At 37.8% G+C, this 15319-nt stretch overlaps 1 protein-coding gene across 4 annotated transcripts in view; it reads left to right on the top strand.

Annotated features, from left to right (window-relative positions):
• ZNF385D (zinc finger protein 385D) overlaps positions 1–15319 on the top strand; it is a 417840-nt gene that overhangs the window by 258644 nt on the left and 143877 nt on the right. For all 4 annotated transcript variants that reach the window (XM_058657086.1, XM_004588295.3, XM_058657085.1 and 1 more), the window contains exon 2: positions 1888–2030. In XM_058657086.1, the coding sequence (XP_058513069.1) occupies positions 1888–2030 (143 nt within the window). The remainder of the gene's footprint in view (positions 1–1887; positions 2031–15319) is intronic.

Here is a 15319-nt window from a genome sequence, read left to right as displayed (position 1 = left end):
ACATCTTTGAATCTCTTCCTCAGGTAACCTGAAAAATTGTAATTGAAATGTTTGGAAAATGTAGGAATGATTTTCCATGTGATTTAAATTACTATGATTTGCAATTTAAAACACATTTAAAAAACAATTTTACATACATATTAGAAACACCACTGATATAAACAGAAACTTATTTTACTTCTGAATTTTCTAAAGCGACACCAACAAAAATTTATTTTGATTCTTTCACTTTTTATTAAAATAGAAACTTTTGCCAATACTAAACTTAGGACAGATTTGTCACCAAAGGTTTATGAATGCCCTCTGGAAAAGGTTACACCTCCACACTAAATGTATTACCAGCTGGACAATAAAATAAGTTTACAGTGTTCTCTGGTGAATGCAGACTTGCTATATATTTTTTCCTTTTATCTCTCTTTGTTTATGTATCTGCCCTCTCTATTCCCTGACTTATACTACTTTCTTAAAAATTGTTGTGCTGATTCAAGCTTCGGTTGTTGGCCTTGCTGTTGTTGAGGAGTATTGTCAGAGGGGAATTAAAACAGTGGGAAAAATACTGTTTTTGTCAATTTGACTCCAGCTGATTTTATAGCTGAACATAGAAGGACTGATGGTTCCTGTGTATGGTCAGTTAAATCTAGTGCTGATGGCTTCTGCTTTAGGTACTAAGTTATCCACCTTGTTAGTAGATCCTCCGGTCCAACAGGTTTGGTTGTTTCATTGGAAACTATTTTCTAAATGTTGACTGGGCTCAAGTGATGGTTTTGTGCAGTACTTCAGAGTGTTTTCACTTCTGTAAAGGTAATTCCTTTGGGCTCTGCTCTACTATTTTTAAAACAAATCTCAGGCACGTACATCATATAGACAGGAGCATCTTTTTTTCCAAGCTGATTTCTAGAATGCTTTTCTGTGAGAAAGAAAAAAAAAAAAGTTCTCACTACATTTTGTTTTCCTAATGCTTCCTGGATTCTCAGCAGCAGGTTTATACAGTCTGTTGCTTGTCTCTCAGATTAGAAGAATGCTGACATGTTTTCGCAGTTTCCTAGGATTCAGACAGGCTTTAATTAACAGCAAATTGATGTTTTGGAATGTTACCAACATTTTGGAGACTGAACACCTAGCATGAGCTCTGTCCCTCCAGCTTCTGCGTGCAGCCAGTTCCTCCCATGGGAGGGCTGTTCCCTTGCAAACGTCTGGTCACCTACAGGTACACAGAGGAGTGTTTCTGCTGGCATAGTGTTTTCGTTGTCTGCTCATTGGTGGCCCTGTACGTATGTTCTGGCTATTCATGGCTGCGTGGGGGGAGATAGCTGCTGAATACTCAGACATAAAGGGACGCTGAACAGCTCAAGGATTCCTCTGGTTATAACACTGGATTTGCTGGTTTTAATACTTGAGTTGCTGGGCAGTAAGGGAAGGCTGCCTGTGTTTGTGGTGAAGTTTCTTTTCTGTGCCAAATTCATGTCATTTTGCTGCCAAAATTTTGAATGTGAGGGCGAGGAAGAGTTCTGCGGGAAAAAAAATCACTGAGATTTGATGTGTAATTTGGTTCAGATGGGCTTTCCAGGAGGGATGGGTGAGCAACGAAGGGGTTTTTCCTTGTGAGCCTGGAGATCTTGATTGGTGGTTAACAGCTGAACCGATCAAAAGCTCTAGGAAGAAAGATAAGAGTTTGAGGTGTTGGATGTTACATACATAACCAGATAGACCAAATCCAAGGAAGAGCAACGGCTCAACTAACTTTCTTTGCCTAATGACAAATCTGTATACGGATCATTACCTAGAGGAGGTAACCTGCAAAACTGTTCTTTTTAGTCTCAGAAAAGTGCTTGGTGGTTTGTCTGTACTGGATGTCCTTAATTTCTCTCTTTGCTCTCTTCTGCACAGGTGGCACATGCCAGAGTCCTGCTCTCCCAGCCCTGGTTCGTCCGCCAGCCCCTCCTTTGCAGCCTTCACTGGATATTAAACCATTTCTTCCCTTTCCTCTTGATACTGCAGCTGCAGTCAACCTTTTCCCCAATTTTAATGCGGTAAGTACAACGGCCATGTTTGAATTTGTCAGAGTCGTAAGTTCTACAAAAGCTGAAGCTAGAGTAAATAGGTTGCTTTCTCCATTTTTGCTTATTCTGTGGTTTGAAAGTAATTACGAAGCTTGTTGTCTTAGGGTCATTTAAAGCCCTCAAGGTCAGTCTCTTCAAGGAGGTGAGAAAATGAGTTTGATACAGTGCGGTTGATCATGAGCTAATGTCTCCTTGAGTCTTTTGTCATTTTGTTGAAATTTGTACGCATTAAGTTTAATTGATAACACATTTGCTAGAGAGCATATTGAAAGTTAGATATTAAACAAATTAAATGTCTGCTTTTTGAGTCTTACACTAGCCAAAACTGTTATTTTTCTAATTTAAAACAAATAAATGACAGTACTCTTAGAATGACAATACTTTTACTTTTCATACCATTTTTTTCTCTAGTTACCTTGAAACAACCCATGACCCCGGTAACAATTGTGCTAATATTTTGTTTTTCTTTCACTCCTTACTGTAGTTGCTCCAGTCTTCCTAAGTTGGCAGACCATATCCATCACTCTCTAATGTCGTGAAAACAATGCAAATTGAAATAGGGATTGAAAAAAATTATACAGGATTAAGGGACAGTTGTGGAATATCACCTGATTCAGCTATGAGCACATGCAGCAATGCAGCTCCAAACATAGCAGTGGCAGAAAATGTCAGCATGTCCAAAACAAAGAGGCCTCAGCTGAGAGCTCACTGCATGTCCAGTGACAAATCATATGGACTTTGTTACAACATCTTGCCTCTGCACCAGATTTAAAAGAAAAATTCTCCTAATTAAAGCCTTCTCTTTAAAGAGATTATTTCTTTAACAATCCTTTGTTACGGGGACTTTGAGTACACCAGTGAGATAAGAGAGATGTAGCAGTGGTTGCCAAAAGGTCAGGGAGATTCAAAAAGATCGTTGTACTTTGTGCAACAAGAGCAGTTCTCCCTAGGAACCTTGTTTTGAAGTGCTGGGTCACGAATAAGGCAGCGTAAAGATCACATTGGTAAGACACAGAATTCTCATCCTAAGTATTTCAGTCAAAGTAAAGAAAAATTTGCCCATCATCAAACCCCTCATCTGAAATAACTACATTAGAATCCTCAGTGGGCCCCATCCCACATCTGCTGGGGTGCTCTTCTGTGAAGTGGCTTCCTGGCACCAGAAGACCCATCAATGAGCTTTCCCTGGTCTGAGACCCTTAGCATCCTGTCACTCAGGACCATGTCAGTTTTAGGACAATTTGGGTAAAATTCCATGAAGGTTTTCAAAGGATGGGTTTGAGCTTTTGATCTCCCTTTTGGGAATCATTGAAAGCAAAATGGTGAATTTGGTGGACACTGATTATTGTTTGTCATAAAACAATGATGAGTGATCAGCTGACCATTGGGACATTCAGCAAATCTTTTCACTCTCTGAGTTGCTGTTACCTCCTTTGAAAAAAGAAAGAATCAACCTGATAGTCTCTTCCTTCAGCGAGTTATGCCTTTCCTAAGTCTGAGCTTTCTTGTGAGGGCAAGGGCAGCTCTGTATGGTGGTCAAGCTGGACTCTGTAGCTTGACTGATGAGTTCAAAACCCGTGACTGCCTCATACCCTCCATGTAACTGTGAATAGGTCACATAATTCCACCTCTTTTTCTTGGAGAGGACAAGCATATATTTTATCAGCAAAATAGGACTAATGACATAGCAGTGTGTGTGTGTGTGTGTGTGTGTTGTGTGTGAGTGTATGAGAGAGTCATCAGATGGATTGTGTCATTTGGAATGTAATGTAGTATGTAACAAGTACTATTTAAGTGATAGATGTACAAAAATCCTTCTATTTTTGAATGCTGCCTTTCATTTATTAGCTGGTTGCAAAAGCTTACCTTGGTTCATTTTTTTCCATCATATATTATGGCTGTGTTTATTTTTGTCCACTTAAACACTGGGAGTGTCTGCTGCTACATTTACTGCTTATTCTATGGTTGTTCTTTTCCAGAGGTGGTCATGGCACAGCCAGCCAAGGTCTAAGCCACTCTTCCTTCCAGCTAAGGGGAGCTCTTGGACAGCCCAGTAGCAGATGCTTTCAGCTTCAGAATTATGACACAGAGCAGCATTCCAAGTAAAGCCCAAGGTCTTGATTTGATAGCGTATATGAACCTGAAGCCATACAGTAAGGGCATTTGAAACGTAAAAAAAATATATATATATATATATCATTGTGATTGGACTTTGGGAAAGCCCATTGCATCAGACTGGAAGAAAATCTAGCTTACTGTTGTTTCAGCATGTTCTAAGCTTCTATATCCTAAGAACTTGCTCGGATTTATTTGACTTTTTTTTTTTTTTTGTCATCAGGCTATGTGTCTACTTGAGCAATCATAGTGTACTCAGAACCCACAGTATTGCTAGCTTTTGGTTTGTGCTGTAATTAAGACACACACATTTTGGAAGGCTGTTGATATCCCTCTTGCCAAGGTCCACTGGCTTGCTATTACTTCTGTACAAAGAATGCCATGAAGTGCTGTGTCACCTGATGGTTTTTACTTATCTGCCCTTTTGGAAACAAAATTCATGGTGACCAATGATTGTCTGCTTGCTGCATTCCTCCTTTAGTATATATATATATATATATATATATATATATATATATATATATATATATTTGTATATATAGATATAGATATGGAGTTGCCCATCTCTGTGGGCTAGAAGTATATGAAGAAAAATTGTAAAACATGACTATAAGTTATAATACATAAAAATATAGGGAGAGATCTGATTATGTTCCTTCCACAAGAGCATAAGCTGCTGGGTTTGAGAAAGTCAGGAAAGCTAATGAAGAATCTGTAAAAGTAAACCAAGTTAGGAGGGAAAGGATATAGACGTAGAACCAGGACTTGGATCTGGATATAGAAAGTCATTTCGTGAAACCATCAAGATTCTAGGGTGTTGGGATCACAATAGTAGCTGACCCCTTGACCTAGCAATGTGCTCACCCTGGAAGTTCTTGTAGCTCTCGCATGAAAGGGAGCTTTGCTTGAATTCTTCATCATCCCTGCTTCCTTGCCTTTAGTCTCTTGAGATGGCAGATTTTCAATGCTTAAAGCCATTCTGATCCTGGTGGCTCATTACTGGATCTACAACTCTTGAAAGTAACTAATCCTTGTTGTAGACAAGTAATGTTGACAGAAGAAATATTATGAGGTAGCATTAGCATCTCCATTTAGTCAATAGCTGTTTATTGGGCATCTATCATAAACCAGGAATAAAGATTAAAAAATAAGAAAGAGAGAGAGAGAGAGAGAGAGAGAGAGAGAGAGAGAGAGAGAGACTATGCTGCGATCCCAGCTATGAAAATTACTTTGTAAACGAGAAGTTAGCAAATAGCAATGTATTTATAGGCATGAATGCTTTTCTGAAGGAAAATTTGTAGGATACAATGAACATTTAAGGCCAGAAATATGAAGCTGTTTGTTTAAATGACAGTTTGTGAGAAAAAATTGAAATTATTCTTGGATTGCAAATAGGAAAGAATGCAATATAAAGTTTTAAAGATGTATAAAGTCTTTGATGTGCTGAAACGATAAGGGTGAGAGACATCCCTTGCCAGCTCTCAGATTTTCTTCCTGCTTACATGGAAACAGGAAATGGTAAAGACCCAGTATACCCAGTAATCACACTGCCTTTCATCAGTATCCCATGAGATACTTCTCTATAGTGAACCCAATAAGCCTGTATCTGCAGGCAGGGATGCATAAGTATAAACACCACTGGGCTTACCGTTGCCTGTATGTCAAGGTGAGGATGTCGTACTAAGCTGTCCATCAGAGACCTCATTCATTGGCAGAATGGAAAAGCTGCAAGTTCTCTCCAGCTGGATTCAGAAGAATCAATTTACTGCACCCTCTGTTTCTGTCCATTCAATGAGAATAACGAAACCTCCCTTAAGTTTAGTAGCAGAGATGTAGCTGAGTTATAAAATGCTGGCCGTGGAAGTTGAGATGAGATTTGGATGGACGAGACTTTGGGATGGTATTTATGAAAGCAGATAATCATTAGTAAATGATTATTTTCCTTGAAAGTTTTTCCCCAGAATCCCAAAGATTCCCTTTTGATCCTCAATCCTCCTTTTTCTGACTTACAATTATGACAAGAAAATATCTTCAAAATGTTGTTGGAATGATATAAAACAGGTGAAAGTGTCTATGGGGACTGGCTGAATGATTCCAGGTCTCTGTGGCTGCACTTGCTGTTGGCTTGAGACTTAGACGAGGAAACTGAACAGTTCACCTTCCAGTTCCACGTACCTACTGGGTTTTGAGCCCTCTTCCCTTCTCGGAGACGTGAGGACATACCGAGGGCAAAAAGTCGCAGAGGAGGCTAAATAAGTGTTATATCACTTCATTATGGAGAGGGAGAAAATGGAGAGTGGGAGGGAGATAAAGAAAAAAATAGTGAGGGAAAGAAGTAGACAGTGAAATTAAGACAAAAATAAGACAGGAGGGAAATAGGTGAGAGAAAGATACTATGGTAATAGATAAAATAGATGAAGTATAGGTAATTGATAGTTTCATGGACACTGACAGAGAAAGTGAGAGAAAATCAAATCCAAGCTCCTAACTCACTGTATTTATTCCTATATTCTTTTTCTCAAAAGCACCAAGTATTGAAAGTTAGAGCTCAGTATAAGTTTGGTTTCTGCTTAGCATTTTTTTTATCATGTCAGAAATAGGAAAGTGGAGTTTATGATATTTATAGAAATGCTTTTCATTTGAAACATAGGGAATCCCATGAAAATGCAGACTGTGAGTCAGTTCTGCGATGGGAACTGAACATATGTACATGGAGGTGGCGGAAGCTAGGAGAAAGATTAAATGGATTAAGCAATTTCTTCTGGCAGTGTAAGAATATGTTTTTCATTTGTTAAGCAGATATATAGTGAGGACCCACTGTGGGGTAGGCCCTTAGAATTCTCCAGTAAAACAGGCCCAGTTCTTGCATTTGTGGAACTTGCTTTCCAGTGTTTGTGTGATGATTCGAGAATTAGCTGGAAGCACAGCTGTGTGAACTTCAGGCATGATCCTGTGTGGTTGTCTTTTAGTTCCCGGGAACACTATAAGCCACCTTGACAGGATGGCATCTACTCATGCTTATCACATGCCAGGCTTCTGGCATGCTCACTCGTGTTCCTTCCTACTAATTCAAGGTGAACATGTCTTCCGGTAGTTTTTCTAAGCTTTTCTGTATGTTATTATCTCAAGTATCTTGCTGAGAAAAATAGATGATTGTCTCGCTCTTTGTATAATGTTTTCTTCTTTGTGCAAACTTTTGAATCTTACTGAATAATTACACATATTGAAAAAAAAGTGTGTCTACTGAAAATAACTCCATTCCAAACTATCTGTTGTAAGCTGAATATTAGGGAATAGAACCGAGAGTATGATGAAGTAGCAAAGGTAATAAATGCCTCAGTGTCTCAGTTACTGACCTTCTATTAGACACCAGTGTAATTACAGTAGCACACAGTAGAATTACAACAACTGTAATAGAAGGAAGGAGAAAGAGAAGTCAGAGGAGCAAAATTAGGATGAAGAGCATATGAAGCATGCCTGGATCTCATGTTTAGACTTCAACTTTCCATCCCACAGACATTTCATTATGTGTGTATGTATTTATCCAGAAATCCAAAGACACTTAAATTCCGAAACATTTTTGATCCCAGGCTTTTTAGATCAGGAATAGTCAACGTGTCCCATTGTGTTTATTTACATGCTTTACCTCCTTTCCTTAAGAAATTATTCGTGAACATTACTTGTCTCTGTGCCTCTGTGCTTTGTTAGCTGTTATAGTTATGGCGATGCCTTCATCTCAGCCAGGGATTCAAGTCTTAGAAATAGTGGTTAAGCATACATGCATCTGTTTTATTGCAATAGATATTAATTACGTTCTGTGCACTTGTTAATAACTGCTCTTACCGTGTTTTCACAGTTGCTGCTATTGCTAAAATAACGAGGCAGTAAGGGTGAAATTATGGGTAGAAAACTAAACCTGTCTTTCTTAGTCACAGTTGATGGAGGGGTGGGAAATTTTCAGGAGAATCTGCCATAGTAAGTATGGTATTGGTGGCTCCATGCCCTGTCCCCTCGAGACAGATACAGCAGACTCCTTCTTGGTTCTGTGCATTAACTATGTCATCTTGGTGTAACAGAATGCTCTTCAAAAACAGCTGCTTATTAATTCTTCTTTCATTATATATTTCACACTGAAACAAGTATCTAAACTTGTTTTCTGAGCCCTACAGCTTCCCGTGAAACCAATTACAGAAAGTCGAGCCAAATTATTATAATGGCTCCAAAGTGCAAAATAAATTCAATCTAGCCTATCCAGACATGGAAATAAAAGCCAAAACAAGTGCATAAGATGAGTAACAAAATTAATATTCTATTTATTTCTTATAAAAATAATGAAATGAGTGTTAGTCTTTTTATTGACTTTCTTTACTCTGCATATATGTTTCCTGCGATTCAGAATTTGATGAAAAACTGTTTTACTCCTCTTCCCTCGATTCTCTTCTCTTAAAGAACATCCAGGATAGTAAATTGCTTTTTTCTGTGTGTCCAAAGATTTGATATGTAAATATGTCATTTATTTCTCTCACTTAATATAGAGACCACAAACATGTTATAAATATATGTGTACACATTTATCTTTATGTAGATAATATAGTCATAAAGAGATAAGTTATGTGAAGGATACGTTTGATTTTTTTTTTACTCTTAGTAATTTTGATTGATAGTCTTTCTTACTTATTGTGATTTTGGCCAAATAAGTGTACCTGGATTAAAAAAACAAAACCTAGCTAGGCTCACAGTCATTTGGTAATTTCAATAACCATTTTGGAAATCAGAGAAAAAAAGAACCTTGCAAAATTCTGCATCACATGCTACCAAAAAGCCCTCATGGCTAGCACATGACAAAGCCAAGAGACATGCACTTCTCATGGGAATACTAATCACTGAATCTTTCAAGTTTAATTTGTGTCCGTTGACAGTTGATGGTGAAGTGCTACCTCCCAGGGAATGTCATGTGAGGTTCCTTAGGAGTATGATCGTAGAAGATGCCATTACTTAAGATGAGGTTGTTGGAGGGCCTTGGTTGATAATGACTACTTACACGAAGAGATAAACATGGTAGGGGACACCCCCTGCAAGGCCAGGAGACACAGAACAGTCCCCATTCACAGCGCTCAGCAAGAGCCAACCCTGTGAACAATTTAGATTTTGGCTTCTAGTCTCCAGGGTTATGGGATAATAAATTTCTTGGGTTTAAATCGCCCAGTTTGTCACATTGTTATGGTAACTCTTATGAGAAGATGAATCTTGAAATCATCTGATCTACCTACAAACACTTGCTGGAATCTCTTCCACAGTACATCTGACAACTAGTAATCTAGATTTCTTTCTGGCCATCTCCAGTGACAGTAAATATACCTACATCTGTGGGAGGGAATGTTTTACAGGTCATTATGTTCTAAGGAAGTTCTCTGTTGGAGCCAGTTTAGGCCTCTTTGACTGTTTTGATTTAAAAAAATTGTTTAATAGGTAACAACGATTGCAAGTAAAGCGCTTTTTATTTCATAAAATCCTTGCACTTTGTAGGTATTATCAGGGTGATATAGGACTTGGATGTGAATTCTGAGACACCAATTTATTTTCCCGAAATGACCCAAACAGGGAATCACTGAATCATTATTCCATTTGAAGTTATTTAATCCAAGCCCAGTGCAGTTTACTTCATGACATAACTAGATAGCCTGCTGTCTACAAACGGTTGTAGTTTCCTTAATCAGCTGTCAGAATCTCAGTTAACTATAAAAACTACTTAACTAAATAGTCTTGAATCCCTCAGAAGACTTCATTGTGATTCCTGAGGATAATTCTGAGTGTGATGAGGCTGTCTAGGCCAACAAAGCATTGTATGTTCTGTCACCCACACAATCATGTACGTTGTAAAAGTATGGGGGCATTTGTTATCAAGGGAAGAAATTACTTTGAATGGTAAGCATAAAAATGCAGAGTTATCCAAGTAGCTTTAGGCACATTAGTACTCAAGACCCATCTTCACTAAATGATATGTGTAAGAGCGAAATACACAAAACTTAGAATCTGGAAGATTTGAGTTCTATGCTTAGTATTTTTTTTCTGTGTCCTAAGGCAAAAATCTCTAATCTGTATTTTAACATATAAGGAGCTGGAATAATTATAGCAACTTCATACCAGTGTGCAAAGATGTTCAAGGTGAAAAGTGCTGTAGTGATTAGAGACACTGAAGATAATGGATTCAGTATTTCTGATATTGAGACCTTAGTACACATTTCCCACTACCTCTTCAACCTGAATGCCCATCCTTTAAAAATGGTTGATTTTGACATTCATTCCTGTGGCTAAAATTGATAGGAAAATCTATTTTCATAAATGCGTATTGAATAATAACCTCAGATTCTTAGAGGAAACATGTTTCTTCCGTGCCTCCAACAAAAATGTAAAGGGAAAGGTTGCTGCCATTTCTCATTACCCTTACTCGAAGGAATGAGGCCTTTCTGCCAGCAAGTATTTTTACTCCATGACTCAGTCTTCTAAAAGCATGGTTTATAGCCTCAAACTGGTCCAAGAACCACATACAGGTCTGCAGTGAGATAAATACAGAAATGGAGACTGTTTGGAAGGCCTTAGAGCAATTTGGGAGAAGGATTTTGCATCTTTAGAAGCCAGCAAAATGATTGTGTTTGTCATGTATTTTTCTTTTTTGATAATTCCTTTCTATTGTATTTCATAAAATGTTTGTCTACAGCTGATCTTGGTTAGTGCCGGACCTTCAGCAAATGCAGTTGAAGAAGCACTGTCTTGTTAAGTGATGAAGATTTCAAAGTTACATCTCTATAGAGACTTTGTAAACCGGCGCCTTGTGCAGCTGAGAGACACAAAATATGTTTTTACTCTAATTTTCTTATTAAGTTACTCAGTTTCCTTTATCAACAGTGGTGTGTGTGGCCATGGCAAATGGTTTACTCTGAGGTTTATAAATCAAGACAGTAGAAGAATAAAAAGTAAGGTAGTTTTTAATTTGTCTTTCTGTAAAACATAACACTTGATCTTACATTTCATCTTGAAAGTCAACATGTGGTAATATGATGAACTCAGTAGAAAAATTAGTAGAACCTCCCTTCTTGAACATTCTTAAGTGAAATTTGTTTCAAGAAATTGTTTAAAAGTCCTTTTACTTGTTTAATGAACTAGAATAGGAAACCGATATTTGTAAATACATAATGCTAAACATTTATACATACATATATATGTGCATACATATGTATATATACTTTATGTTTAGTTCAGAGACAAAGAGGCAAATAGAGACATGCTTCGCCTAGAGTCTACTCCCCAAACATCTACTATAGCCAGGTTTGGACCAGGCTGCAGCTGGAAGTCAGGGATTCCATCTGTCTCCCAGCTAGGTAGCATATCAAGGTTAGTATTAACAGAGAGCTGGAATGAGGAACAGATCTGGGACTAGAACACTGACACTTTGATATGGGAGGTGGGCATTTTAAGTAGTATTTTAGCTGCTACTCCAAATGCCTAGTGTAGAAAACAGACATTTTAGCGATTGTTATGAGGGTTAAGAAATAGTGGTTTTTGGTATTCACAGTCAAGTTAATTTTTTCCCTATAAGTTGTTTTACTGATGGCAAAACAACATAATCATGGATTTGTTGAAGAGTACTCAAACAATAAAAAAAGTCTATTACTAATAAAAATATAATTATTCCATGTCTATTTGGAAGTAGAGATACAGTGGTTTTTTTTCACTAGAAAGTAGAAAAATGATGGCCCAGTTATGTGATACATTGCAGTAATTATGAAAGCAGTGTGGAGAAAGATATAAAAAAAGTATTCTTTTTTGTTCTTTACAACATCTTCATACCTGCTGTATTACTGTTTGTTTGATTTTACCATGAACAACAATGTCCAGTGGCAGACTTTGTTGTCTGTGAATTTGCTATCAGGAAGGATACACAGGAAAGATGCCCAACACTTTATATAGCATTTAAATATTCATTGCTTCATTCATTCATTTGAGAGTCAAAAGAAACGGGGATAAGAGGAGACAGGGAGTGGGAGAAGGAGATTTTTTTTCCATCTGCCTTTTTACAACCTATTGTGACCTTCTTGAAGCCAGAAACTTGGAACTCTATCCTAGTCTCCCATGCGGATGGCAGGTGCCCAAGCATTTGGGTCATCTTTGGCTGCCTTCCCAGGCACGTTTGAAGGAAGCTGGAGCAAACAGGAGATAAATGAGATGCCTGTGTCCCAAGAGGCTGTTTAACATAGGCATCACACACCAGCTCCATAGATAACATTTATAGACTCAGCTGTATGATACTTGTATAGAAAAAAAAATAGCCTGTGTTTCAATAATATATGCAGGTCATACTATGTGATATTTGTGTTGGGATTAAAAGGTGTGTATTTCAGTAATATTTTAGTAGTACTATGAGGCAAAGTGATAAAGACTGATTTTTTTAGCTAACAGCTGTTTTTTATAATTTGGTTTATGTAAAATGAAGCTGAAAATTAGAATTTTAGAGAATTGGAAATATATAGGAATGCCCTTCAAAATGCTCATGAGAAGTAGAAGTGCAAATAAGGCTTTCGGTGGAGTGGTAAGGTGTTGTGTGGGATGCCTGCGTGCTGTATTGGAGTGCCTAAATGGTTTCTTGGCTGTGCTATCATTTCCAGCTTCCTGTCTGTGTATGTTCTGGGAGGCAGCTGTTGATGAGTCTTGTAGCTGAGTGCTGCCACTCCCATAGAGAACTGGATTGAATTCCTAGATCCTGGGTATATGGGTGTGTTGAACCAGCTGATAAAAACAGTTTTGTCTATTTATGCCTGAAGTAAATAATGTTTTAAAGAAAATGTTCACTTTGGCACAAACATTTTTGATGTCCTTGCATATGAAAAAAAAATCTTTAGAAAGCAGGAAAAATGTGTATTATCTAAAATTGTGTCATTTCTTTTCAGTACTTACATATTTGGTTTTTTTTTTAAAGATTTATTCATTTTATTACAGCCAGATATACACAGAGGAGGAGAGACAGAGAGGAAGATCTTCCGTCCAATGATTCACTCCCCAAGTGAGCCGCAACGGGCCAATGCGCGCCAGTCCATTGCCGGGAACCTGGAACCTCTTCCGGGTCTCCCACGCGGGTGCAGGGTCCCAGTGCATTGGGCCGTCCTCAACTGCTTTCCCAGGCCACAAGCAGGGAGCTGGATGGGAAGTGGAGCTGCCGGGATTAGAACCGGCGCCGATATGGGATCCCAGGGCTTTCAAGGTGAGGACTTTAGCCGCTAGGCCACGCCGCCGGGCCCAGTACTTACATATTTGAAGGAGTCAATATTGATTAGTAAAATCGTTGGGCTTGATTTAACCTTTACTAATGTATATTTTAGATGGCCCAATAACAAGGTGTCATAGGATAGGAGCCATTTTATTTTAGTGTCTTGGGAAAATTAGTATTAGTATTCAAGCGCTGCCATTTGATTATTTCTCAGAAATGATCAATTTATTTATACTTCCATAAAAGAAGTTAATCCAGGCAGTAAATTTAAAATGTCAACATGCTGTTTAATTTTCTTCATCCTATAAGAATTTTCTGGAATTTTTAGATAAGCATTAGGATCTGAGTAACAGGAAGATTTCCATTTTAGAAGCAAGGATCATTGAGCTCTCTGTAGTGCATCTATCATAGACCTCCTAAATGAGGTTCAGAAGTCCAATTTCAATTCAAAGTTGCTTGGCTGGGTTTGTCTGCTCATTCAGCTTGCATATGAATGCCATTTTTCAAACAGTTGAGCAGGGACTTCGAGGAATCATTTCTCTATACCACCACCACCACCACCGATACTAGCAACAATCTGTATAGCTGTGCGGTGTTTTAGCCCAAAGAGAAACATTTAAATTACATATCTGTTTATAGTCAGTTGTAGTGGGAAGGAAATTGTAATGGTTATGTGAGCATAGTGTAAAAATAAGATTCTGTATGAACCTAGCCCCACAATGTTTTATCCCGTTTTTCATTTATGAAGACATCACTTTGTTAAGATAATTATAAGATCATACATAATTATTTTGTGGCAAAGTTTACATGTAAAAGTTACCATAGTCCTAAAAATAAAAACAGGCCCACTGACAATACAAGGGACTGAAAATCAGTCCCTTTGGATGTTGCATATTGGCTTTAGCACTGTTAAAAGCCAAATACCATTTTCTCTGAAACCCTCAGTCCAAAATTAAAAGGATGAGCTCAACACCTTGTGTTACACTCCTTGAGTTCTGATTTCATAGAAGACTTCTGGAAACCTGGGAGAGTGAACATGTACGTTACAGATCTTTTGAAATGCCTGGGATTCTTCAGAATGCTTGATAGTCACATACATTTTCCTAAATTGCTTATCATTTTCTGATATCTAAAAGCTGCATGGATGTGTAAAAATCTTCCTTGCATAATAATGAAAAGTAAATGAAGGCACACATTTCGTTATGTACTGTGTAACTCGGTACCTGTTTTCAACCAGCTTAGGAGATTCTTAAAGTAGTTGACAAGGAAGACCATTTACCTCCCCTGTTAAGTGAGCGTAGCAAACGTTGAAGAACAACCTGAAAAAGAATCCTCACATCTGAGTAGAAGAAAAAAATCCCAATTTTTTTTTTTTGGTTCCTAGCGTTATTCTGGGGATATAAAATCAACCAAAAATGAACTTTGACTATACTTTATATTTAGTATGTACTGCTATAGATTTCTGGAAATGTTGATTACATGCTATTCCTGACAGCATGTAACTTCTCTAGTCAACTTTTTCATATTCTCTGTTTTTGCAATTCCCAGTTTCCTATTTTTAGCTCTTTAGGACTTTATGCTTATGATTTGATATTTTCCTGTAAGAATTGCACTTAGTTTTATATTCACTATGTAATTCCTATTTAGTGTATCAATCTGCTTCCATAGAAACTCCTCAGTGTTTTGTACGCACGTAGTGGGTGGGCTGAATTGGCATCGACAATATGTGGTTTTGAGTAGAAGATTAACATGGAGTTTGTAGGAAGGTTGCTTTATATCAGAAAGAACATATGATATTTGTCCTTTTGTGATTGGTTTGTTCTCAAGGTCAGTAGATACATAGGTAAGCATGTAAATACATGTATTTATCCAAAGTATCTGT

Source organism: Ochotona princeps, chromosome 30, assembly GCF_030435755.1.
Source record: "Ochotona princeps isolate mOchPri1 chromosome 30, mOchPri1.hap1, whole genome shotgun sequence".
Lineage (NCBI taxonomy): Eukaryota > Metazoa > Chordata > Mammalia > Lagomorpha > Ochotonidae > Ochotona > Ochotona princeps.
Note: the sequence above shows the minus strand (reverse complement) of the source record. Positions and strands in the feature narration are given on the sequence as shown.